General features: G+C 41.7%; 1 protein-coding gene across 3 annotated transcripts; it reads left to right on the top strand.

The window, feature by feature from the left end:
• On the top strand, positions 1-23,517 carry PANK3 (pantothenate kinase 3). 3 transcript variants are annotated; one of them, XM_083181892.1, is made up of 8 exons: positions 1-478; positions 789-847; positions 13,552-13,904; positions 14,096-14,349; positions 14,491-14,667; positions 16,561-16,684; positions 18,712-18,837; positions 21,306-23,517. In XM_083181892.1, the coding sequence occupies exons 2-8, from the start codon at positions 820-822 to the stop codon at positions 21,354-21,356; spliced, it is 1,113 nt and encodes a 370-aa protein (XP_083038018.1). In that variant the 5' UTR covers positions 1-478; positions 789-819; the 3' UTR covers positions 21,357-23,517. The 3 variants fall into 3 exon arrangements, with proteins under 3 accessions (XP_083038018.1, XP_083038019.1, XP_083038017.1); XM_083181893.1 differs by lacking the exon at positions 1-478 and adding an exon at positions 614-707; XM_083181891.1 differs by lacking the exon at positions 1-478 and adding an exon at positions 617-703.
• The last annotated feature ends 1,581 nt before the right edge of the window (positions 23,518-25,098 follow it).

Raw genomic sequence — 25,098 nt, 5'->3', positions numbered from 1 at the left:
CATATTAACTGCTGGACGAAATATTTATACAAACCACTTAATATAGCCACCATTCATTTACCTGCATGCCCTACCCGCCAACCTATTGGTTATTATTGGTGTGGCGGCCGGCTACTGCCCCTCCTTGACGCCAGCTGTGTGCCTGCCCTGCCCCTATCCTGTATCCATACACCATATATTACACAGCTGCGTCACCGCCAGTCATCCCACATGTCCGCATTTTCTTATTGGCTGCCTCTCTGTATACTCTGCTGATTGGCTGACGTCGCCCTGGCGTGAGCTTGTTTCTTACACAGTCACCATCAGCTTGATACGAGCCCTTGAATTTGCTGCGTCCACGGATATGAGCGCACGGATTCCACTGTACATCGCGGATCGGCGCCCTCACTCCCTCGCATACTGTAACGGACAATAACTACCGACACAGGCGAATCGTCAGCTCCGCACCAGGAACCACAGAAACATTTTACCACAGCAGGTAAGCGAGACGCGCTTTGCTCGCAGGGATTTGTAGTCCGCCGCCATTTCCGCCAGTACGACAGTCGATGAGACTGGGCGCAGTTATACACCTAGAAACTACAATTCCCGGCGAGCATTGCGAGGCGTGGCGCAATGACGTTGTTGGGAGAGGATGTTGTTGTGTGTCGGGTGATGATGGGCGGGGTACGGGCATTGTTGATGAATGGGGGTTGACAGCTTGCAGGCAGGTAGTTATATGTGTATGGCTGCTTGTCTGGGCGACCCCTTTCATTCATTATTGGTTATTATTGAGCACCTTTCTTCCGCAGGGTAGAGAGGCTGCAGCTTCCGGGCACCGTCATGAAGATCAAGGATGCAAAGAAACCATGTGAGTTTTAAGTCTACTCCCTAGTACATGTGTCATCTGTACAGTGTGATGTATTACCAAAGTCTTATGTTTGTATTCTGCTTATAAATCTTTGCCACAGAACAGTTGTGTATAATGAATGCTTGGCTATAAGGTACAACAATTAACTACTGTATTAAAATTGATGCACAATAAAATAAAAAAAAATCCATGTAAATTAGTGTTACTCAAATCTTACAGGAATTCTAACCGTGCATGTTCTCCATATCTGCAGAAGCACAGGTTGCGGATAATGTCTATTATCCAGAGGTTTGGTGAATTGTTTTACTTGTAGTTCTTTGAAGAAAATCTGGGAAACATGTTTCCATTTCTTGGAGTGTTTTTTTTTTTATCCTGTGTATGTTACAAAATCAGTATATGTTAGTCCGATATGGAATCCTCGACTGCCATAATCCCAACAGGGGGGCAAGCGCAACACAGCCCCTTGCGGGCTTGCCACACTGCGTGCCGTTGCCTCGCTATGCTTGGCACACTAAGAGGGAGAATATGTAGGGATTGTAGCGGTCAGTATTTTGACCGCTGGGATTCTGACCGTATCCCATATATGTAAGTACAGGCAATGTAGAGCTGTGCAAAGAGGTGATGCTAGGCTTCTCACTTAGGGGACTGTTTATCATGGATTGCTTATTCAATGCGATGTTACTGCCTAAAGGTGCATTGCAATCGTGTCGTGTTCATGCAGTAATCGGCTCCTACAAGGACACAGGCTCTTATTCTGATTCACTCGCAAAGGCAAATTCCTTCTCAAATGGACAAAACCATGTGCACTGCAGATGTAACGTGCAGAGAGAGTTAGATTGGGTGCCGGAGGGGGTCCCGACACTCGGGATCCCGACTGTCAAAACACTGACAGCCGGTTTCCCTACGGCTGTCTGCTATTTTCCCTCGTGGGGGTCCACGACCCCCATAGTGGGAGAATAGAATAGGTGGCTCGCATAGCGAGCCACTGTGCCTGCAGTATGGCGAGCACAGCAAACCCGCAAGGGACTTTGTTGTGCTCGCCATGCTGTCTGGGTCCGGCCAGTCGGGATAATGACTGTCAGGATCCCGACTGTCGGACCCCTATACCACACCCGTTACATTTGGGTGTTATTTTGTTTCTGTGCAGGGAAAATACTGTCTGCTTTATTTTTACACTGCAATATAGATCTCACTTTGAAGTAAAACCTCACCCAAATGTAACTCTCTCTGTGCACATGTTACATCTGCCGCACCTGCAGTGCACATGGTTTTGTCCATTTGAAAAGGAATTTGCTTTTGCGATTGAATCAGAATAATGGCCACAAAGCATGGACAGCCCGAACACACTGCGCAGTGGCCACTTCCAGTGCAGGGTTCCTGGGGACCCTGCCAGAACTACATTCCCAATCTGTAACCCATAGGCTACGAAGGCCTATTTCAGACATTTCTTTTTAACACTTGGAATTGGCCTACTGCAAATGCGCACTGTGACTCTGGGGTATATTCAATGCCCCATGGTGAGCAGTGCCTATTGCTCGGCATCACAGCTGCAGGCCAGTATTCAACTCACCCCCCTACACTCGCTGTTTCCACCTCACTAGGTTGACTCTGATCAGATAATATATGTAGTATCTATATTATTTATATAGTAGCCAAGTCTTCATTTTGTTTGAAACATTGGGGTTAATTTATAACAGTGCACAGTGAATTGCGCTATACTAATCAGCTCACTGCTAACTCCGACTATTGCTTGGAGGGGTGTAGGCAGAAATCTGACAAAACTAGGGTGGTGAAAACTGCATTAGGGTGGATCTTAAGTTGGAAAATGCAGGTAACTTGCAACTAAACACCTGTGAGTACGGCATTCTCTGACTTCTAGTAGCAGCATGCTGATTAGAATAGCGCCAGGAGCTCCCTCCCACTGCGACTCACAGTGGTGAGAATTGAATCGACCCCATAGTTACAACAAAACTGGTACGGTTTGTGTCCTATTTGTTCTGTTGAATGTAATCAGTATCTAAGGTATATTTTGTTATGCAGGATATAATTGATTGCACTCACAGCCTCTGTGGCAGATTCAGTTAGCTTCAGGGTTTACTGCACATGCCAATCTTTTTTTATTTTTGTGTGTGTGTACATAGTAGGACATCACTGCATTTGTCATTTTTCACTTTACTTTCTGGTTTGTGGCTTCTTTGGTACAGGGATCAATTGCACAAGACTGGCAGTGATAATATTCAGATATAGGGGTACTTGTTTCCTAGCACGGCCACAACGATTTCTATCGTGGTGGTCATGTCGGAAAAAATCGAGTCGGTCGCGTCGGGTGCATACCAAAACGCACACGACGCGACCGACGCGATGTACCTGATTTCTCCATAGGCTTCAATGTTAAAATAATTTAACATTGAAGCCTATGGAGAAATCGGGTTCCATCGTGTCCATAGGGTTCAATGTTAAATTATTTTAACATTGAAACTGAGTCCATTTAACATAGGAAAAAATGGGAAAAGGGCCAATATGGGCCATTTCTCATTGGGTATGGCCCCGGCATGTGTGTAAAAAATAATGGCCCCCCATTGTGGCCGCCACCCCCACGATTGACGCGAACCCGAAGCGTGGCGAGCGGCGGCGGTGCGCGTCCTCCAACCTTTTCATTCCCCTACTATTCACGTCGGCGTGGAGTTGAGAATAGATTAGTGTGGCGAGCGCAGCGAGGGGACGCGGATACCTGTCAAGGCCGCGAGGGACGCCCCTCGCCGGCTTGACAGGTATCCGCGTCCCCTCGCAGGGCTCGCCACGCTTCGGGCTCGCTGCACTCGCCACACTAATCTATTCTCAACTCCACGCCGATGTGGATAGTAGGGGAATTAAAAGGTCGGAGGACGCGGGCTCGCTGTGCTCGCCACGCTTCAGGTTTGTGTCAATCGTGGGGGTGGCGGCCACAATGGTGGGCCATTATTTTTTACACACATGACGGGGCCATAGAAATGGCCCATATTGGGCCTTTTCCCATTTTTTCCTATGTTAAATGGACTCAGTTTCAATGTTAAAATATTTTAACATTGAAGCCTATGGACAAATCGGGTCCATCGCATAGGCTTCAATGTTAAATATTTTAACATTGAAGCCTATGGAGAAATCGGGGGAATCGCGTCGGGCGCGCATAGGCTTCAATGTTAAAATATTTTAACATTGAAGCCTATGGGGAAATCGTGGGCATCGCGTCGGTCGCGTCGTGTGCCTTCTTAAGGCACACGACCGACGCGATGTACCCGAGTTGTGCTTTTTTCAAAGGAAATCGCGGGCATCGTGTGCCTTAAAGTTAAGACACACGATGCCCGCGATTGTGGCCGTGCTAGGAAACAAGTACCGATATAGGTTTTGTAGAACCCCCTCTATGGATTAATCACTAGAATTTATTCTTAGGATCCAGGGGTGTGCTACCACAGACAAATTAATGAGATACTTGAAAAAAAGAGAAAAAGTTGAGTGTGGTGCAATTAAAGAAAAAGACACCTAAAAAATTAAGTTTTATTCAAAATAACTTTTAAAACTGCGAAATATATAAAAAAAAAAAACACATAACATTCTACACAAGTGAATAAAGTGCGTGTTTAAAAAAGCACGTGTGACGTCTCTATGTGCTTTTATTATTCCTCCTTTTGTTGTACTGAAAACTAAGCCTCTTTATCCAAAGAGAATGAAATAATACACCGGGGGTATATCAAATTATTAGAGGAAATCAGGGGAAAGAAGATATATTCTTCCTCGATATAATTATTTCCTATGCAGAAATGCTGGCCCTAGGATTATTCATTTCAGATTGGCAATACCGTTATTTACAAGAGCCTTCCGGCAATATATTATATATAGAATGTTTGTGTAAATAACTCCTGTGTTGTGTTTTTATATCACTTTTAGTGTTCATTCTAGCACCCGCTATCTTTGAAAACCCATGAAGTTCCTGCTCCCTGCCTGGGGTGTCGCTGTCTGCTGGGCTGTTTCTAGCAAAGGTCTGGTTTGCATATCAGTGCTGATATACAGGCCACACTATGCTAGAAGCACTACAGCAGACAGCGACACCCCAGGCAGGGAAGAGGAACTGCATGGGTTTTCAAAGATAGCGGATGCTAGAATGAACACTAACTTTATATTCACACATTGCATATAATTGGGTTGCTATCCAAATGGACATTTGGATAGCAACCCAATTATATGCAATGTGTGAACATAATAAGAATGTCATTGAATACTGTAGCATGAACATTTCCTCCTCTGGAATCGAAGCACCCCAAGTAGGGAAGAGGAACTGCTAGGGTTTTGAAATATGCAGGGTGCTACAATGAACACTAAGTAAACAGAACCCCTTGAACATTGTTGTCTCACTGCTATGCTCTGCCTTTAGCTTCTTTTCTGAGCTGTTATTGTTCCCAAAAATGTTCCCTTCACAATGACTACACATGATATTATTATATATTGTGCGTGCTGACAGAGGAGCGGGGTACTGTGTTCGCCCCTCCAACACCCTGTGCAGGACATGCCCCTTTAGCCAACCTGGCTCCATAACCCAGACGTGAACCCCAGCTTGGACCCAGGTCCTGTGTCCAGGGTCCGAGTGGGGTTTAAGCTGGGAGTTTTATCTGAAAGCGGTATTTGACAGCTTATAAATATATCCTCCAAATAACAGGACAAAACATTGAGTCATTTACTGCACCAAATACAATGATGAAGCCATGGTTCAATAGTTCAGAGACCTTTGCGACTATAAATAATTATTTGCTTATTGTCTTGCTTTTATATGACATGACATAATATTTTATACACTGCATGCTCTTGTGCAATTCATAATTAGAATGCAAAACTACTTCATTGTGTAATTTAGGGAAATTTTTAAATGCCATGAATGTCACAAGATAACTTAGAGAAGTGTCACAACGAACCCCTTCCTCTTTACTTGTTTCAATGGGGAAATATTATTTCTTCTTCTTACTTCATGGCAGCCATACAATGGGTTCATCCCTTTCTCCCCTTACAATTAGACAGGTAGTTTTTCCCTAGGACACGCCCCCTTCTTCCACCAGTACATAGCCAGCACCTTCCCCCATAACTCCAGTCTTTTTCCTGTCTCCTAGACAGATAGACAGTGTAGTACAGGTTTTATTTTATTTTATTTCTTACCTACTGGTAGGCGTTACGCTGCCAGTCCTGGGCAGCGTTGGGGTGGCGGTGCCTTTCCCATTAGGAGGTCTGGCCGGCGGCATGTACCTCGCTTGCGTGTACTGGTAAGCGGAGGGAGCCGGAGGTTTTCTCCTACTTAAATCCCCGCCGGCAGATAGAAGCGTCTGTGCGGCGCGTGCTGGGCTCCCGGTGTGCGGGTCATCAGGCGTTCAGGCGCGCTGCTCTGACCCAAACACGCTGTCCCCGCGCAGTACTGTGACGCAACCTTGCGGTCCACGGGGCAGGAAGTCAGGCGGGCGTGCCTTCCAAGCGTCGGGATGACGCGCACGCTGCCTGACGCTGCCGTAAGGCGGAAGTAGCCTTCTTAATGCGCCTGGTCGGTGTTACAGGCGCTTCCTCGTGCTAGCTGTGCTGTTTGCAAGCCCTGTGGTACCAGAGAAATGGAGGAGGAAGCCTCTCAAAAACTTTCTACGTTGCTGCCCAGGTAGGTCCTCTCAGAGGACTGAGTTTTTATATATGGGACTAAGAAGAAATTGGCCAAGAAGAAACATGTTAGAAAGACATGTATTGGTTGTGATAAGATTTTCACTGGAGAGAATTCCTTGTGCCGCAGCTGTGACAAGGGAGCTGATACCAGTATTGGGACTGTTTCCCAGATTAGTGAGCTTATGGCCTGGATGAAAGATAACTTTGTCTCCAAGAAAGAATATCATGGGAAGAGGTCCAGGTCACAGACCAGTCTGGATGTAGAATGTGATTTGCCTGCGGCTGCGGATATTGATGATGATGATGAGGATGATGGGGATGACGGCACAGAAGCCGGTGAACTAGTGGAAGAGGAACGGTCCTTTAATTTAGAGCTAGTGGAGGTGGTTCTTAAAGAACTGTATAAAACACTAAACTATAAACAACCAGTGAGAACCGAGTATGACGCTCTGTTTGAGGACAGGTCGAGAAAGGGGAGGTGTTTTCCCGTGCACAAGGTGGTTAAGGAGATCCTAATTAAGGAGTGGTCCAATGCGGACAAACGGATTGGGCCTGTGAAAAGGACAGAGAAGATGTACCCCATAGAGGATGCAGAATTTCTAAAGTGGTGTAGTATCCCCAAAATTGATGCTGCAGTGTCCAAAGTCACCACCAAAACTACGATTCCTCTTGAGGACAGGGCATCTCTTAAGGATGCTATGGAGAAGCGTATGGAGAGCGCTTTAAAAAGGCTGCACATCTCTAGCGCCACATCTATCAAATCAGGAGTGGCTATTGCCTCCTTGGCTAGAGCCCTTAGGATATGGTGCGCCTCTTTACAAGAGGACCTACAAGAACGGGTGGCTAGAGAGCAAATGATCAGCAGTCTGGCACAAATCCAACTTACCGTTGATTATATATGTGAGGCATCCCTAGACGTGCTGGATTACTCAGCGAAGGCGTTGACCTCTGGAGTGGTGGCAAGGAGAGCCCTGTGGCTCAAGTCTTGGGCAGCAGACACCCACTCTAAAAATAAACTGGCAACCCTGCCGTTCGAAGGGGAATTCCTTTTCGGCAGCAAACTCGACCAGATGATAGAGAGGATGTCGGGTGGGAAGTCAGTGAGACTCCCCCAAGATAAAAGGGGAAGAGGTTTCAATTATTTCCCCAGACAAAGCTTCAGACAAGCCAGGGCCTATAGGCCCGGGAGGCCTTTTCGGGAGAGATATACCTCAGGTATTTCCAGAGCCTTCTTTCGGCAGACTGTCAAAAGAGGGGATAAGAAACAGTGACAAGTTGTGTCCCGTGGACAATTTACAGGTGGCCGGAAGATTGCTGCAGTTTGCCCACATGTGGGAACAAACGGTACAAGACACCTGGGTTCTAGAAGTGGTGTCCATGGGATATCGCCTAGAGTTCATTTCAAAACCCAGAAGGGAAAAATTTTTAGTTTCAAGGATTCCAATTTTAAGGGCGGAGCAGGAAGCATTGGCCCTGAGCATAAGAGATCTGGCGGATTCGGGGGCCGTGGAGCCGGTCCCAGAGGCGGAGCAGGGCCTAGGGTTCTACTCCCGTTTGTTCGTGGTAACAAAAAGTTCTGGAGGTTTCAGAACAATCTTGGATCTAAGAGATCTAAACGCCAGAATCTGGAAACGCAAGTTCCACATGGAAACAGCCAAGACTATCCTTATGGGTCTGAGAAGGGAAGACTACATGGTCTCTATAGACCTAAGAGACGCTTATTTCCATGTCCCTATCTATATACCAGACAGAAAATTTCTCAGGTTCTGCGTCAAAGGAAAACATCTTCAGTTTACCTGCCTTCCCTTTGGTCTCACATCCTCACCGAGGGTATTTACAAAAGTACTCGTAGTCATGATAGAGTGCTTAAGGAGGAAGAACATAGAAATATGGGCTTATTTGGACGATCTACTTATCTCAGCAAAGTCAAAAGCAGAAGCCGTCCGAGATACAGAAATAGTAGTCCAGTTCCTACAAGATCACGGATGGCTGATCAATTGGAACAAGAGCCATCTGTGTCCTACACAGACCATCCAATACCTAGGCGTCATCGTGGACACAGTACGGTTCGAGGTCACCCTGTCCGGCCAGAGATGCGAGAAGATTCAAGAGCTGGTAGAGGTAATCCAAAGGAATCGGAAGGTTCCGCTGAGACTAGTAATAAGTCTCTTAGGGATGATGTCTTCAACAGTGGAGGTGGTACCATGGGCCAGGTGGCATATGAGGTCACTACAGTGGCATCTCCTACCCTATACCAGAAGCCAAGTTTCTCTGGTACGCTACATCACACTCCCTCAATCAGTGGTGTCGTCACTTCAGTGGTGGCAAAGCAGGTACATGGCGGTCAGAAGAATGTCTCTTTCAAGCCCACAGTATGTAGTGCTGACAACAGACGCAAGCGTCACAGGATGGGGAGCGCATTGCTCAGGCAAAACTACCCAGGGTATCTGGTCCGTCCAAGAATCGGATCTATCATCCAACCACAGGGAGCTTCGAGCAGTTTTCATGGCCATGAAGTTCTTCTCAGGCGAAATAGGAAAATCCCACCTAAGAGTCTTCTCAGACAATGTAGCGACAGTCGCTTATATCAACAAGCAAGGGGGGACAAGGAGTCGCCCACTGCTAGAAGAGATCCGGTTGATCATGGGCTGGGCAGAGAAACATCTCCGATCCATCTCGGCATTACACGTGCCAGGGGAAGAAAATCAGCTGGCAGACTTCCTAAGCAGGACTCAAATTCTGCCGGGAGAATGGGAGCTGAAGGACTCAGTCTTCAGACAAATCGTTCGCAGATTCGGCCAGCCACAAATAGATCTGATGGCGACGCCAGAGAATACGAAGGTTCAACGATTCTTCTCCAGAAACCCGGCACGAGGATCGGAAGGCGTGGACGCCCTGTCCCAAAGATGGCAGTTCTCCCTGGTATACATCTTCCCACCCTTCCCACTCATACACAAAGTGCTGTGGAAGATCAGGTCGGAGAGAGTTCGGGCGATAGTTATTCTCCCATATTGGCCCAGGAGGGCCTGGTTCCCAATGGCAGAGGGCATGGCGGTGGCAGAGCCATGGTTTCTTCCAGTGTCACAGGATCTTCTGATGCAGGGCCCAGTAATGTGCCAGGACCCACAGAAACTTCATTTAGCGGCATGGAATTTGAAAGGAAGCAACTGACAGATAAAGGCCTGTCAGCAGTTGTAGTAGACATGCTGCTTCAAGCAAGGAAGAAAGTTTCCTCTGATATATATTATAGAATCTGGAGGATCTTCGCGGGATGGTCTGAACATAGATTTCCTTTTCCCAAGGCTAGACTGGCGCATGTTCTACAGTTCCTCTGTGAAGGGTTTAATAAGGGCCTATCCATAGCAACTCTGAAGGTACAAGTTTCAGCCCTTAGTGTTCTACTGGATAAGAAGTTAGCAGACCAAGGACTGATAAAAAGATTTTTTCAAGCAGCCAGAAGAATCCGTCCAAGGGTTAGACCAGTGATTCCTCAGTGGGACCTCAATCTGGTACTAAACGGTCTCATGGCAAACCCATTTGAACCATGTGAGAGAGCTGGGCTAAAATTTCTTACGTGGAAGGTAGCGTTTATGGTCGCTATTACGTCGGCAAGACGTGTAGGGGAGTTACATGCGTTACTATGTTGTGAACCCTACCTCAAGTTATTTCCGGACAAAGTAGTCCTAAGAACCAAACCTTCATTTTTTTCCGAAGGTAGTCTCATCTTTTCATATGAGTCAAGATATTGTTTTGCCTTGTTTTTTTCCAAATCCAACCACTAGAAGAGAAAAAGATCTTCATACACTGGATATGGTGAGAATAATCAAAATTTATTTGGATCGTACAGCAAGCTTCAGGAAAACGAGATCGTTGTTTGTGATTCCACAAGGAGCAAAGAAAGGATTTGCACCTTCAAAACAAACTATCTCAAGGTGGCTCAAAGAAGTTATTTGTTTCACCTACAAGAAAGTTGGCCGACAAGTTCCAGAAGGTATAAAGGCACACTCGGCTAGGGCAATGGCAACTTCCTGGGCAAGAGAGGCTAACGTCTCGGTCAAAGACATATGCCAAGCTGCGACATGGTCGTCCATACATACCTTTGCAAAACATTATGCATTGGATGTAGCTGAAGAATCTTTTGGGAGCAGAGTTCTACATCAGGCCTTGATTTAAGGTATTGTAGCCCACCCTACTGCTTTGGTATATCCCATTGTATGGCTGCCATGAAGTAAGAAGAAGAAAGTTACGGATTATACTTACGATAATTCCTTTTCTTCGGAGTACTTCATGGCAGCCTGTATTATCATCCCCCCCGTGTTTGTGTTTTTCCCTAGGATCGGTGGCGGAGACGAGTCAAAAGACTGGAGTCATGGGGGAAGGTGCTGGCTATGTACTGGTGGAAGAAGGGGGCGTGTCCTAGGGAAAAACTACCTGTCTAATTGTAAGGGGAGAAAGGGATGAACCCATTGTATGGCTGCCATGAAGTACTCCGAAGAAAAGGAATTATCGTAAGTATAATCCGTAACTTTCTCATATTTTACTAATCTGTTTTAATATTTGAATTTGGTTATTTTATGTAATCCTTGTGTGGTGTAAAGGTGACCACTGCTACGATTTATACTCATGGGGGCCTACACACAGGGAGATGTGGCTGAGTGTTGCTAGATTGCTCAGCAAGATAGTTTAGCATACAGCGATGTGTGCTGAGCGATCAGTCAGGGCCAGTGTTCTTCACTGGTCCTGCACGCTGTAGGGGCATTTTTCTAGTCAGGATTGTTTTAAGCCACATAGTAATTTGCTTTATCAGAGTACTGATAAGTTGGTATGCTATTTGTCTTTTACATATCAGCATGGTGTTGTGACTCCATTTTGCTGTCTGTCAGGCTAATTAATCCTCTGATTTCTCAGCCAGAGATCCAAAGAGTCTGAAAAATCAGTAGAATTGTATGTTACTTGAGACTCCTTGGATCACTGGTTTATATACCTGAGTTATCCTCAGGCAGCTAGGCCTCTCCTGTCCCACCCAGCTGCATCTACCACCAGCAGGCTGCACTCCTAGATCCCTCATCTACATTCAGATATCAAAAGGGGTCACATGGCTGGCAGCTTGGGCACTGTCGGGTCCTGGAGCTTCTGAAACTTATGGTGTGTACACATGGTTAGATTCCTTTGCTTTTCGACTACTATACAATCTTTGCTAACTCTGTACTATCTACATACAATTCTTGCTATCTACATTCGATTTGCACTATATAGTCAATGCTGCCCTGTCTATCTGGGTTTCAATTTGTGCTGTCCCGTGAGCGCGCATCGGGATCGCAAGGTAAAAAACCTGTACGATCTGCATGCGTCTTTGACTATATAGTCAAAATCTCATGCTGGATTGTACCGTGTGTACACAGCATAACAGATGAATTCCGCAGAACACAGTTAGACTCAGAGGAGCTTGTTTTAAATATGCATGTCTGGAAAGAACCTCTTGTAAAGGTGCCCATACACTAGTACGATTTAACTTCAGATCTGGCTGGTTGAAACAAAAACATGGTTATGGATGAGTGACAGTTTGTCAGTTTTCCAGCATTTCCTAGCAAATGGTCAACTGTCATTTGCTCTCATCCATAACCATGTTTTTGTTCCAACCAGCCAGATCTGAAGATAAATCTGCGTGTATATGGCCACCTTAAGTATGGCGAGGGGTCACCCATGGCACCAGGAGGGGCAGTTCTGGAAAGCAGCAGCAGGGACCTGATGGGAAACAGTGGATTATTCAATAAGTAAGCATCCACTGCCTCCCTGTCGCATTAGCAGTCAATTTACTTGTTTTGTGCCTCTGCAATGCTACTGTGCATGTGCAGTCTGCTGCCCACACAGGTATTATCCATTCTGTAGTAACTTGCTGGTTTCTCTGATGGGGTCCCAGAGCAAAATAGTTTGAGAATCCCTGTTGTAGAGGAAACTGATGGTTTTAGCTATTTATTAGAACTGTAAAATATTTTCCACCAAATGTTGTGGTTTTTACCTAATCTTTTAAGTACTTAACATTATTTACATACCACAGTTACTTCGTGGGCATATGTGCACTTGTAGGTTGTTTTTGTAATTTTGGGTTTTCTGTGAGACCTTTATCTAAAAATACTGTTTCTGTCACATGAACTGAACATCACACATGTGGCTGCAATCCTAATTTACGGGTGAGGGAGGCCACTGTATTCATTTGGGACATTCAAAGCAGCAGATATTTTAAGACACTAGAAGATTGTCTTTCCAATCTGGCTGGTTGTAATTTTGTTCCCAAAAATTCCAGATTTTCATTCCAACCAGCCAGATTGGAAAGATAATCTTCAAGTGTGTATGGGCCTTTACAAAGACAATTCCTTTGACTTCATGCTTAGTTTGTGCATTGACATGCACTGTCAGGTGTGAGGACTTACTGTATATAAACAAATGTGTGCCTTTCCACATCATGTCCAATCAATTGACTTTACCTGTAGGTGGACTCCAATTAAGCTGTAGGAACATCAAGGACAATCAGTGGAAACCAGAAGCACCTCAGCTCGTTTTTTAGCTTTATGGCAAAGGCTGTGACTACTTATGTACATGTGACTTTTTTTTCTTGGGGTTTTTATTTTTTAATAATTTAAATAAATCTCCCAGAAACTTTTTTCACATTGTCATTATGGGGTATATTGTGTGTAGACTTTTGAGGGGGGGGGGGGGGGGGGGGGGGGGGTAGACGACCTTTGATGGGTCGACCCAATGACCCACACCCTCACGCCTGTGGTAGAAATTAGTTTACAGCACGTTTAACCTGCATTACCTACTTCTCTCAATTCAAGATTCAACACGCTGACATAACATTTGTTAAACACAATAAAATGCTAATAATCTACAATACATAATGTATTCATTTATGTATATGTTATTAACCAGATCATATACATAAGAGGCTGAGCATAGTTAAGTTTGCAGTGGCAAGTAACATTTGGTGTAAGAAACAAAAGTCTTAACATTTATAAATGTGGATTTTATTTCCTTAGCTTTCCCTTGGTTTGGAATGGACATTGGTGGAACCTTAGTGAAGCTGTCTTACTTTGAACCCATTGACATCACAGCAGAGGAAGAGCAGGAGGAAGTAGAAAGCTTGAAGAGTATCCGTAAATATCTGACTTCCAATGTAGCCTATGGTTCCACGGGCATTAGGGATGTCCATTTGGAGTTGAAAGACTTAACTCTCTTTGGCCGAAGAGGAAACTTGCACTTCATTCGATTTCCAACCCACGACCTACCAAGATTCATTCACATGGCCAGGGATAAAAATTTCTCAACCATACACACAGTCCTGTGTGCCACAGGCGGGGGTGCATATAAATTTGAGGAAGAGTTTAGAACGGTAGGTCATTCTCTTTTACATGACGTGAAAGAAAAGCATATTGTAGTATTTAATATGTGCTCCACCAAAATGTCTAGACTTTACTTACCTGTTATTATAGCATTTAACTGCTGCTACTTTCACAAATGGCTTTCTTGCATGTTTCAAGAAGCATCAGCACAAACTGACTTTTTTTGTTTATTTCGATGTAGATTGGAAACCTACAGCTACACAAAGTGGATGAACTGGATTCTCTTGTCAAAGGCTTGTTGTACATCGATTCTCTTAGTTTTAATGGACAAGCTGAGTGCTACTATTTTGAAAACGCTTCACACCCTGAGCAGTGCCAGAAAATTCCCTTTAATCTGGATGACCCTTATCCCTTGTTAGTTGTAAACATTGGTTCTGGAGTCAGCATTCTCGCAGTCCATTCCAAGGACAGTTATAAAAGAGTCTGTGGTACAAGGTATTGAGCATTTAACTTCTGATTAGCGATAAAATAAGATTGTTCATAATAACTACACCGATACGATTAAGTGAGAAAGTTATAGAACTTACAAGACTAGTGAACAAATAAGTTAATCGTGTTCCAATTCTGCCTTCGCAGTCTCGGTGGTGGAACCTTTCTCGGTCTCTGCAGTTTACTGACCGGATGTGAAAGTTTTGACGAGGCTCTGGAAATGGCATCTTCTGGCGACAGCACCAATGCAGATAAACTAGTACGGGACATATATGGAGGCGACTATGAGAGATTTGGTCTTCCTGGGTGGGCGGTAGCATCAAGGTAACTTAAAGGGAATCTCTTCTGTGATCATCATGTTTTATTTTTTATTTGTAACAGGTTTGTTGAAAAAGCAGTCTTAATAGAAAAAACGGTACTTGTTTCCTAGCACGGCGCCCGTCGGGGTTGATCACATGCCTTAAGTTAAGGTACTTAAGTAATGCGATGGACACGATTTTCTGTCAATTACCAGCTTTAATTGCCGGTAAAGAGAAAATTGCGTTGATCGCGTCCATCGCGTGCCATTATAATGGCACGCGATGCGATCAACGCGATTTTCTCTCAGAGAACAATGTAAAATGAGTTTTAAAGTTGAAATCTCATTGATCGGGTCGATCGCATGCCATTATAATGGCATGCAACGCGATCAACGCGAGTTTACATACGGGAACAATGGAAATGGGCCAATATGGCCAATTTCTCATTGTATATGCCCTCTCATGGGTATTAAGTATGCTTAATGGCCCCCCATTGTTAACGCCACCCCACTATTGATGCCAACCCGAAGCGCGGCGGTACGTGTCCTCCGACCCTTTCATACCCCCACTATCCACATCGGCGTGGAGTTGATTTTATAAAGTGTGGTGAGCGGACGCGTATACCTGTGAAGTTATGCGCGTCCCCTCGCGGGGCTCGCCACGCTTCGGTCACTTTATAATATCAACTCCACGTCGACGTGGATAGTGGGGGTATGAAAAGGTCGGAGGACGCGTACCGCGGGCTCGCTGCGCTCGCCACGCTTCGGGTTGGCATCAATAGTGGGGTCACGTTAACAATGTAGGTCCATTTCACCCATGAGGGGGGGTTTGCAATGAAAATGGGGGGTTTGGGGGCTTTTTACATTAAAATCAATGTAGAATTGGGTCTCAGGGACCATTTTACATTGATTCCAATGCAAAAATCGCGTCCATCGCATGCGATGCGATCGACGCAATTTTTGCGGCCGCAATCAATACAATTTAAATCGGTGGTGCCATGCTAGGAAACAAGTACCGAAAAAACTAGATCCTTGATTATTAATACTGTGAAAACTTGCTATGTATTATAAAAACATTGTTTAAACATCTTTTTAATGCTGTATTATATGAATTATTTTACATCCTCAACAATTAAATGAAGGGGCGATCATTTACAGGACAAAACAGTGCCTTGTAAATGGTCGCCCATTAAAAAAAAAAAAAAAAACCCTCAGAGTTCGTTCAGCATCCCGCACGGCCACTGAACTCCGGAGGCTATTACATCTGGCCCTACATTTGAAAATATATAGATCGACTAATAACATTGGAGGTTTAAACCAGCTAGCTCGGGTTTGTAACCAACCTGAAATGGTATCTGGACTGATCATAGATCACTGACTCATGATAGACAGTCATATGTTCGACCGGGTCAAAAGGGTGCATTTTTTTACTATATCTTCAGCCGACATGTGCTGGTATTTTATGCCCTGCTAGCCACTAGGGCATGGAGGGAGAATAAAATAGTGTGCCGAGCGCAGTGAGCCCGAGGAGCCGCGGTACAATTAGACAGTGTCCATGTCGACATAGACTTCCTAAAAACATAAAAAATCATGTTGACCTTTTTGATGTCGACCTTTTGACCCTGTCGACCATTCATGTTCGACCATATGATTGTAGACCTGGACACTGTAGAGGTTTTATACCATAACCCCTGAAATACTATTTTGATTATGGACTGTTTCTGATAGCATTCCGTAGGTTGGCTTTCATTTTGTAAGTGGCTGTACAGATCAGGGTGTAAGTTATTATTTGTAGCACATTACCCCATTTGAATAAATGAGACCCATGGCTTTATGCAACCATGTTTTCCTGTTTGATAGATAGAGATATATCTATATATAATATAATTCGAGATCTCTCTTGGTTTTTTCCCCCTTAGTTTTGGCAACATGATCTATAAAGATAAGCGGGAATCGGTTAGTAAAGAAGATCTGGCTCGTGCTACATTGGTAACAATAACCAATAACATTGGCTCAATAGCACGAATGTGTGCTGTCAACGAGGTAAGATCTAGTTTTAGAAAAGGGAAAGAAAATGAGAATGCTTTATTTGTGAACCGGTATTCTGATTTCACAGTCCTCAATTACTTTTGTAAGGGTACTTTGGAAATCTGTTAATATGTGTAACATTCACATGGAGGTAGAAAAGTACATTATAACGTATTTGTGTTCTGTAGAACTGTTTTAAATGATGCTTTTGAACACATTCTGCAGTATGTTTATTGTATTACATTGATCTGAATATGCTGATTCTGTCACATGAACTGAACCTAATACACAATAGGGACATGGCATTCAGGATCATCAGTGCAAACTTGCTTTCCTTCAGCGCATGTGTAGCTCAAGGGGAACACCAGATAGTAAAGCTATTCAAATGTAACATTTTTGGGTGTAATAAAAAGTGTTTCCTCAGAACACTTGTATGTGTGCGTACTTCTTCTATGCATGGAGGCAGGCAGCAGTGAAGCTAGTCCTGGAGTTATATGGCCAGATCTGATCAGACTTGGCCACCAACAGTTTTGGTAGAGTTGCAGGATCATCGGCGTGGGCAACCATAGGCGCAAAGGACGACTATCCAAATTCTTACGTCCTTCGGCTTCTTTATAGTGCTGCCTTGTTACATATGGATCAAGCAGCATTGTACAGGGCTATGAAGGCTGTAAGAGATGTATACAGATCAAGAAGAAAGTATTTGAAGAATAAAATATTTGCTTTAGAAGTGTAGTGCATTATTATTATTATTATTATTATTATTATTATTATTATTATTATATAAGGACAAGTTAAATATGTTGTTTTTACTATAGTACTGAAATGAAGGGTAATGTGCATTCACTTTGTTCACATTACACACTTTTTCAAAGTACTTCTAATGAAAAAATGACTACATTTGCAGAAAATAGTATATCCGGCTTTGTCCGAAAGCACAAAATTACATTTACAGTTACCCTATTTAGTCAAACTTTGTATTGTACCTTTACGTTTAGTGCATAAGAGTTAGTTTGTTCCTATTCTCTGGCTGTTTTCTACAAATGTACACCGTGTCTTACAAACCACACTTCTAAATAGCATGTCAATGTTTTTCCCAACAGTTTTGGGGTGGACAGACCTTCCAAAGCATTTATCCTAAGCTGCCACTATATAAAATTATTGTATTAAGAATGCAGAACTTTGACTAAATTGTACTTCAGGTTTATGTAACAATTGTTGGAATTCTGCACAGCATGAGGTAATTACTGTGGTAACCCTGCAGAGCCAGGAGATACTGGGTCTAACATCATCCAGATTAGCACTCTGTATTAAAGAAGGAAACATTTGAACCTCTTTTAGGGTTATTTACTTAAAATGTGTTACTTTTTAATATGGGGTACACACCTGGATGACGGACCAATCAATTTTGGTAAGCACACTCGCACTTACGAATCGGCCGCACAGTATGTTTTGCCAGAAGAACCATTGCCCATTCATTGTGTCATTTTCAGTGGTTCCTGCAGGCAACATAACGTGTGATAGTTTGTTTGTGTGTAGACAGTATAAAATTATAAGTGTATCTGTGAAAATAATTTTTCAGATTTACTGTGTGCACACAATCATGCAGTTGGTGCTACAAACTAAATATCGTTTATCTGCTGTATTAACAATCTATATCTGCTTGTTTCTACCCAGCATAATAGTTGAAATTTCACTTATAAAATAGAAAATGTAGAAAAGGTGACTTAAACCCTAAAATCCTTGGGTTTTGTCTCTTTAATTCCCCATTATGTAGAGAGAGAGAGTGCATAATTACTAACCAAATAAAGAATACTTTTGCCATATCTCTGAGATTAAGTAGAATAATGAAAAATATTTCTATTTTGTGTCTTTGTAAACCTAATTATATTTAAAATTGTACCAAATAAATGCCTTCTGTTTGTATTAGTTTAGTTATTTTGGTTTTACCATCACCAAACAAATGTTTGTGATGAAGTCAGTCTACCCATTCTTTGTCCTGTTGTACTGTAAATTTATGGCTTGTTGTTTTTATCTTCCAGAAAATAAACAGAGTTATTTTTGTTGGCAATTTTCTCCGTGTGAATACCCTTTCTATGAAGTTGCTTGCATATGCCTTGGATTACTGGTCAAATGGTCAGTTGAAAGCACTTTTTCTGGAACATGAGGTGGGTAATACATTTTTATTGCACCTGTACACTAACACATAACTTTTGTATATGCTTTAATAGTAGTTTTCACACAAATGAAAAGAAGGTTTACATAAGTAATTCTCAATCTAAACATTTGGTACTTCCTCATCTTTACGGCCACCGCTATGCCAGTTACATTTAGCCGCTATTCTGAAAGCAATTGCTGAGGACTGGCCACCTGTCTCCGACAACTAAAGGTACTTTCACACCACCCTCCTGTGTCCACGCCACAATCTATTATCTTTAGTAAAGTTGTGGCGAGTGAAGTGGAGCGAGCCACCGAGCCTGAAGCGTGGCGAGCGAAGCGAGCCCACGAAGGGGCAATGATGCTTAGCAGCAGTACGTAAGCGGTGGCCGCAAAGATGAGAAAGTACCAAACTTTTACTATCCCCAACATGTCATCTTTTGAGGTTTTCTGTCTGGAAACAGCTAGAATAATTACTGACCTAGCAATAGATTTACTCACCCGTACATTATTAAAGAATTCCACAAAGCATGAACTTGGTGGTACTTGAAAACTGGAATATGAACCATTGCTGAATATGATCACTGAGGTTTAAATTATTTCAATATTGCAGTTTACACAGCTTGAAAATGGACATAGAAAAAATTGCATATAACTATGGAAGTCCCTTTTAACTAATGCTATTGATATTGTTTCCCATATTTTTTTATTTTATTTTTTGTTGCTATTTTTACATCTGCACTTCAGTAGTATTAAAATGTATAGCCTCAGCCATGTAGGCTGAACTTATTGTATTCACCAGAACACTTTTCAGATCTATATGCCTCGGCTGAAGGCAAAGACATAGTGTTCTAGAATAAACTATAGGCAAAAGCTGGCCAAACCAGAAAAGCTGCAGACCATTGGCGTAATTCAGATCTGATATCAGGACAAATTTGTTCTCAGAATGGGCAAAACCATGTGCACTGCAAAAGATGTAACATGTGCAGAGAGCGTTAGATTTGAGTGAGGTGTGTTCAAACTGAAATCTAAATTGCAGTGAAAAAATAAAGCAGACAATATTTACCTTTTTACAGAAAAACTTACCTGCGCAGAAACAAAATATCACCCAAATCGATCTCTCTGCACATGTGATATCAGCCCCACCTGCAGTGCACATGGTTTTGCCCATTCGGAGAACAAATTTGTCCTGTGATCAGGCCTAAATTAGGCTCCATGTTTGGGCCTGGAACCTTGAGCATAATGTTGTTCTCTACTACCCCCTTTTACACCAGAGCCTCGACCCGGGTTATTGCTGCTCCACTTTGGGTTGGGGCTGCCGCTTGGTGTAAATGGGGCCAAACAAATATCCTGTTACCTGGGTATCTAACACTGCAAATGATCAGGCTTGGACACGGGGCATACCCGGAGTCCAGGACCATGCAAATGGGTGAAAAGGGGACAACTGCCGGGTCGCATCTTGGTTGGGGCGGAGTCCAAAACCTGGGTGCGACATGACCATTTTGGTGTAAAAGTGGTATAAGTAGACTGTTCCACCAGCTGAAACAACTCTTGAATAGTGCATAGCTAAGCAAAGCTGTAGTTGTAGTAGTTTTATCAATTTTGAACAGGTGTGATTATTTATTACTACAATTTACATGTAAAACAATAACTGAACTTGCTAGTAAAAAAACACTTTCATTTAGATTTTTTTCTTTTAATATATAAAGAACGTGGAGGAAGATAGTTGTGTAACTTGATATCTGATCATATGAATGATCTCCATTCAACCACCATGAAATAAATAGTATTGGTTATTTTATATAGCAAAAGCAGGTAACACAGCAAGAGACGATTCAATTGTTTTCACATGTGACTACCACTAGGTGGCGCCAAATTGAAAATGTACATTGTTGTTTCATTTGGGCACCTATTTGGACAACCACGAGAGGGATTTCTACTGTCGCTAGAGTCAGCAAGAAGAAATGTGTGATTACTCTGTGGTTTAGGTGCCTAAATGTAAGTTTGGTTGCACTAAACAGGATTTCATACGGAATTAGTCACTATTTGCAGCTAAACCACAGCTAGTTATTTGGGAGTTCAAAAAGTAATGGGCACCCAATCAGAGGATCAATTAAATTGCTCTGATGTGTGTGTGCCCCCCCCCAAAAAACATTTGAATAATTCCTTTATTGTCTCTATGGGGGATATACTGTAACTACCATCCCTATGCATTTAATTCACACAAGGATAATAAAACTGACACTGCTGAAAGAAATATTTACCGTGTTCTGCTTTAATTAAATACTAATCATGAAAAATGTTGCTTTAATACTTGTTTCTTATAGTGGTATGATCAGTTACATACCGTCAGCATGATCAGTTCAAAATTGTCCCATAGCTTTTTTGTAGAAGAAGGGTCTTAGTTTTATTTGCTTCTTGTGTGCTCTTTCTAACGTGTTACCTGTTGGGGGCTAATCCTTGTATTTTACTTTTCCAGGGCTATTTTGGTGCAGTCGGTGCTCTTTTAGGATTGCCCAATTTCTCCTGAACTGCTCTGTATTTTCATGGTTTGTGGAAATGTTTTCCTTTTTGAGAAATTAATCCTGTTTTTAATCAGAACACTTCAATGGAGAACAATACGCAACTATGATTCATTTTTCTCTGTAAAAATGTCAGAGACCAATTCCGTAGCTATTGGTGTCGGGGAGACCACCAGGCCAAGGATGTTGTACAGTTCCTGTCTCCCAGCAGTAAATTACTCTCCATATAGAGCCAGTATTCTACATTAAAGAGGCTACTTGCAGCTAATTTGTCATCCATCTCCATTTGATGTTGTATTATAGATGCTGTTAGTTTATTTGAACCAAAGGTGTATGCTCTCCTTTTATGACAAATTCACAGACATTCCTTCTGTATGGTGGAAAGTCAGGTTCTTGGCTCCTCATCTTAAACCTGGGCACCTCTATGTATTATTGCATCAATGTTTGTGAAGTGTTTTTTTGTTTGTAAATATAGTGTTCGTAGAGTCTTTCTAATACATCAAACAAGGACATGTAAACTGCAATGGAATTTTTGTTGCCTTAATGTCTTACTTATTGACCAACCTCCTATTTCATGGTAGCTGACACTGCTTCAAAACCATCCATTCTGTACTATTTCAGTCTGCAACTGACTTACACAAAGCCATTACTGGAGAAGTGGTTGTAATTGCTTGTATTCCATGGGAACTAAAATTGTGACTACATCTGTTCATTTGAGTTCACTATTACATGTGATGTGTCATTATTCTATATTTGTTGAGCATTTGGAATGGTGAAGAGATGCCAGTAGGCATACTTTCTGCCTTACTGCACCGTGCGAAGCCATTGTACATATAAATATAATCCATACACTAAGCATCAGTTTACGAATATATTTTTCTTTTGGTTTTTATTGCCGAATATTCAACGGGAAGAGTGTATAAAGTACATAAAGCGTTAACCCTAACTCCAATACTTTAATCAGCACCATGGAGTTCTGGTGTAACCTCGATACATCCACCTGTAATACCTGTTGCCTTATTATATGCTTGAAAGTATAGAGGCTGTTCTTTCCTCCAACTACTGGTTAAAATGTCGATTTTTTTTCTTTTTTGATTTTTTTTTTTTTTGGGGGGTTTCTTTTTCTTTTTTATAGTGAATGGAAGAAGGGCAACAATGTGTTGTTATCATATATGTGCTATCCTCCCATGCTACTCCGCATGGCGTGTAAAAAGGAATAGTTAATATTTCAAGCAGAAGTATGTGAATTAATATGCAATATGTTGTGTAAGTTTAAAAATGTGTTAAACTGAATATGTGCCATACAGAGCAAGTATTTGCACTTCCGGTGCATTATGGATAGAGGGAATTTGACTGGCACAAATTATTTGCTGCTAACAAATTTACTGTGAATCCAAAGATGCATGTAAACTGGTACCTGTACAAATGCTTCTATACCATTTCCATGTATTTAATAATGGATTACATAGAATGTAACTATGGTTATACTCCTAAGCAGTGTGTGTACAGTTGGATTATTCTCTTGCCACAAATTATTTGCTGGCGCTACTGTGACTAATCCTGCACCAGTGCAAACCACTGTTTTCTAGGATCCCTGCACTGATCCAGTGGCATATATGTATGTATTGTACCATGATCACAAATGTCAGTGTCTGTGTACAAAGTAGACATGGACTTTCAGAAGTACCAGCTAATGGAAAACCACAGGCTGACCTGGGCTCAAGCTGAGTTATTATAAGAATTGTGAAATTGTTCTTGTTCATTTAATACCCATCTCATTGGTGGTAGGTATTGAGGCAGTTCTTAAATCTAGCTGAAATTGCTTTGAAAGTTAAATTCAGTTAACAATGGTGTGAAAACAAGCTGAACGACACTAAAATATTGTCTATGTGAATTCCATATAACAAGATTGTTAGATTCTTAAATCATACTGAAAAGCTTCATATCGGTTTCATGTTTTTCAGTCATTTTCTGTTGTGTGCAAATATTTGTATGCAGTTTGCTTAAATGGACTGTTTGCTGGTAGTCAACACACACCTGCACACTATGTAATACCTGTGAAATGTTCTGTGTGGTTGTCTCGTAATACTGTTGGGATGAATTATCCCAGTTTGAACAGCTACTTGAATATCATTCCTTTTGCAACGTCATTAAAGCACAGATTACAGACTTTTTGCCTGCTTTCAATTTCATTTCTGTAATAAATGACAAATGTTTATGGCTAGCTGTTCAAATGAATAAATCATTTTCAAAATATAAATCTTCAATTTTATTATATTTATTTTTTTAGTCTTGCTTGGCATGCTAACCTGGTATTTACTTTTCTGATAATTCACTCTGTGCCACATTATATTATTTTCAGTGTTTTAAAACACTACTTTTTTTATTGAAGAGCTGATTTGTTAAAATTTGTGTGATGCACTGAATACGTATGTGTTTTTTTTTTTTTTTAATGTTTCTTGACATTTGTCTCATGCTTACTGAGCAAAGCAGTGTTTGACTATTCGCTACAAGCAATAGAGCGTTTAAAATCGAGACCATTTTACAGAGATTCAACACTTTCAATTGAAAAGTGACAAGTGTACAGTATGTAAATTAGAGCTAGCGGTTAAACAATTTTAATTGTTACATTTGTAGATTTCAGTCATACAGAGGCTCACTTGCAATTTTTTTTTTTTTATTTCCCCCCACCTAAAATGACATGAGGAATGGCTATATTCCTTGTGTGGTGGTATCTGTGTACAAAATGCTTTCTTACAGTTTTCCCAGAAAACTCAGACGCCTGGCACTACAGAGTTACAAGGCTCTTGTGCATCTTATATTATAAGAGACTTGCAGCGCAGGATAAATGTAGATGTAATAGCAGCCACCTGATTCACTAGGTGTGTGATTTAAAAAAAAATATATATATATATATTTTGTATATATATTTTTTTTTCACCAAGTAAAATGAATATACATTTGTGACCATGTTTGCCAATATTTAAATTTGACTGGTTTTACCTTACCAATTTAGCACTTCTGTATTTACGGTTTACGCTCTCTATGCTGGTATGCCATTTTACTTTGTATATATGTTTTTGAAAATATGGTACATGGCTCAATACAGTTTACATTTTCAATATTCTTTGCATAACAGACAGAAGTAGCTGCATAATATATTCTACAATTTCCATTCTCTACTTTCATTTAACAGTCCAGAGTTACCTCCTAGTTGCCACTAGTTTTTCAAATAGAATACTGCTGCTTTTTTTTTTTTAAATGCCATTTTGACATGATCTAAATGTCAAATAATTCCATATAATTTAATTTTTAACTTTTTTACATTGTGTTTTTAATCTTTGTGGTGACTAATTTTGTCTTTCATCTCACACCATTTGAAGTTGCCCCATAAAAAGATTTCTTGTTTACTTGTGTTCAATGTTCTGTGCTATATCATGATTCTGGAAATGATCCTCCTGTAAAGACTTTGTAATGTGCTCCATACAATGATTATAGTAAATTATGCCATAATATATTTGTCAATTTTCTTCTTTCGTTAATTGCAATTTTTCATGTTTATCTAATGTACAGACTTTTAGTAATTTGAAGTAATGTAATGTTTTTAGGGCTAACCTATGCTAATGATTCTTTTATATAAAACAATAAGAGCATATTGCATGGGTGGCTTTTTTTTTTTTTTTGTCTTGAAATTGCCTTTAAATAAAAAAAATTGAAAAAAAACCTTTTTGAATTATTGGATTTTCTTTT

This window comes from Crinia signifera, chromosome 4 (genome assembly GCF_055691185.1).
Source record: "Crinia signifera chromosome 4, ASM5569118v1, whole genome shotgun sequence".
NCBI classification, from domain to species: domain Eukaryota; kingdom Metazoa; phylum Chordata; class Amphibia; order Anura; family Myobatrachidae; genus Crinia; species Crinia signifera.
The sequence above is the reverse complement of the archived record's forward strand: the minus strand, read 5'-3'. Positions and strand labels throughout refer to the sequence as shown.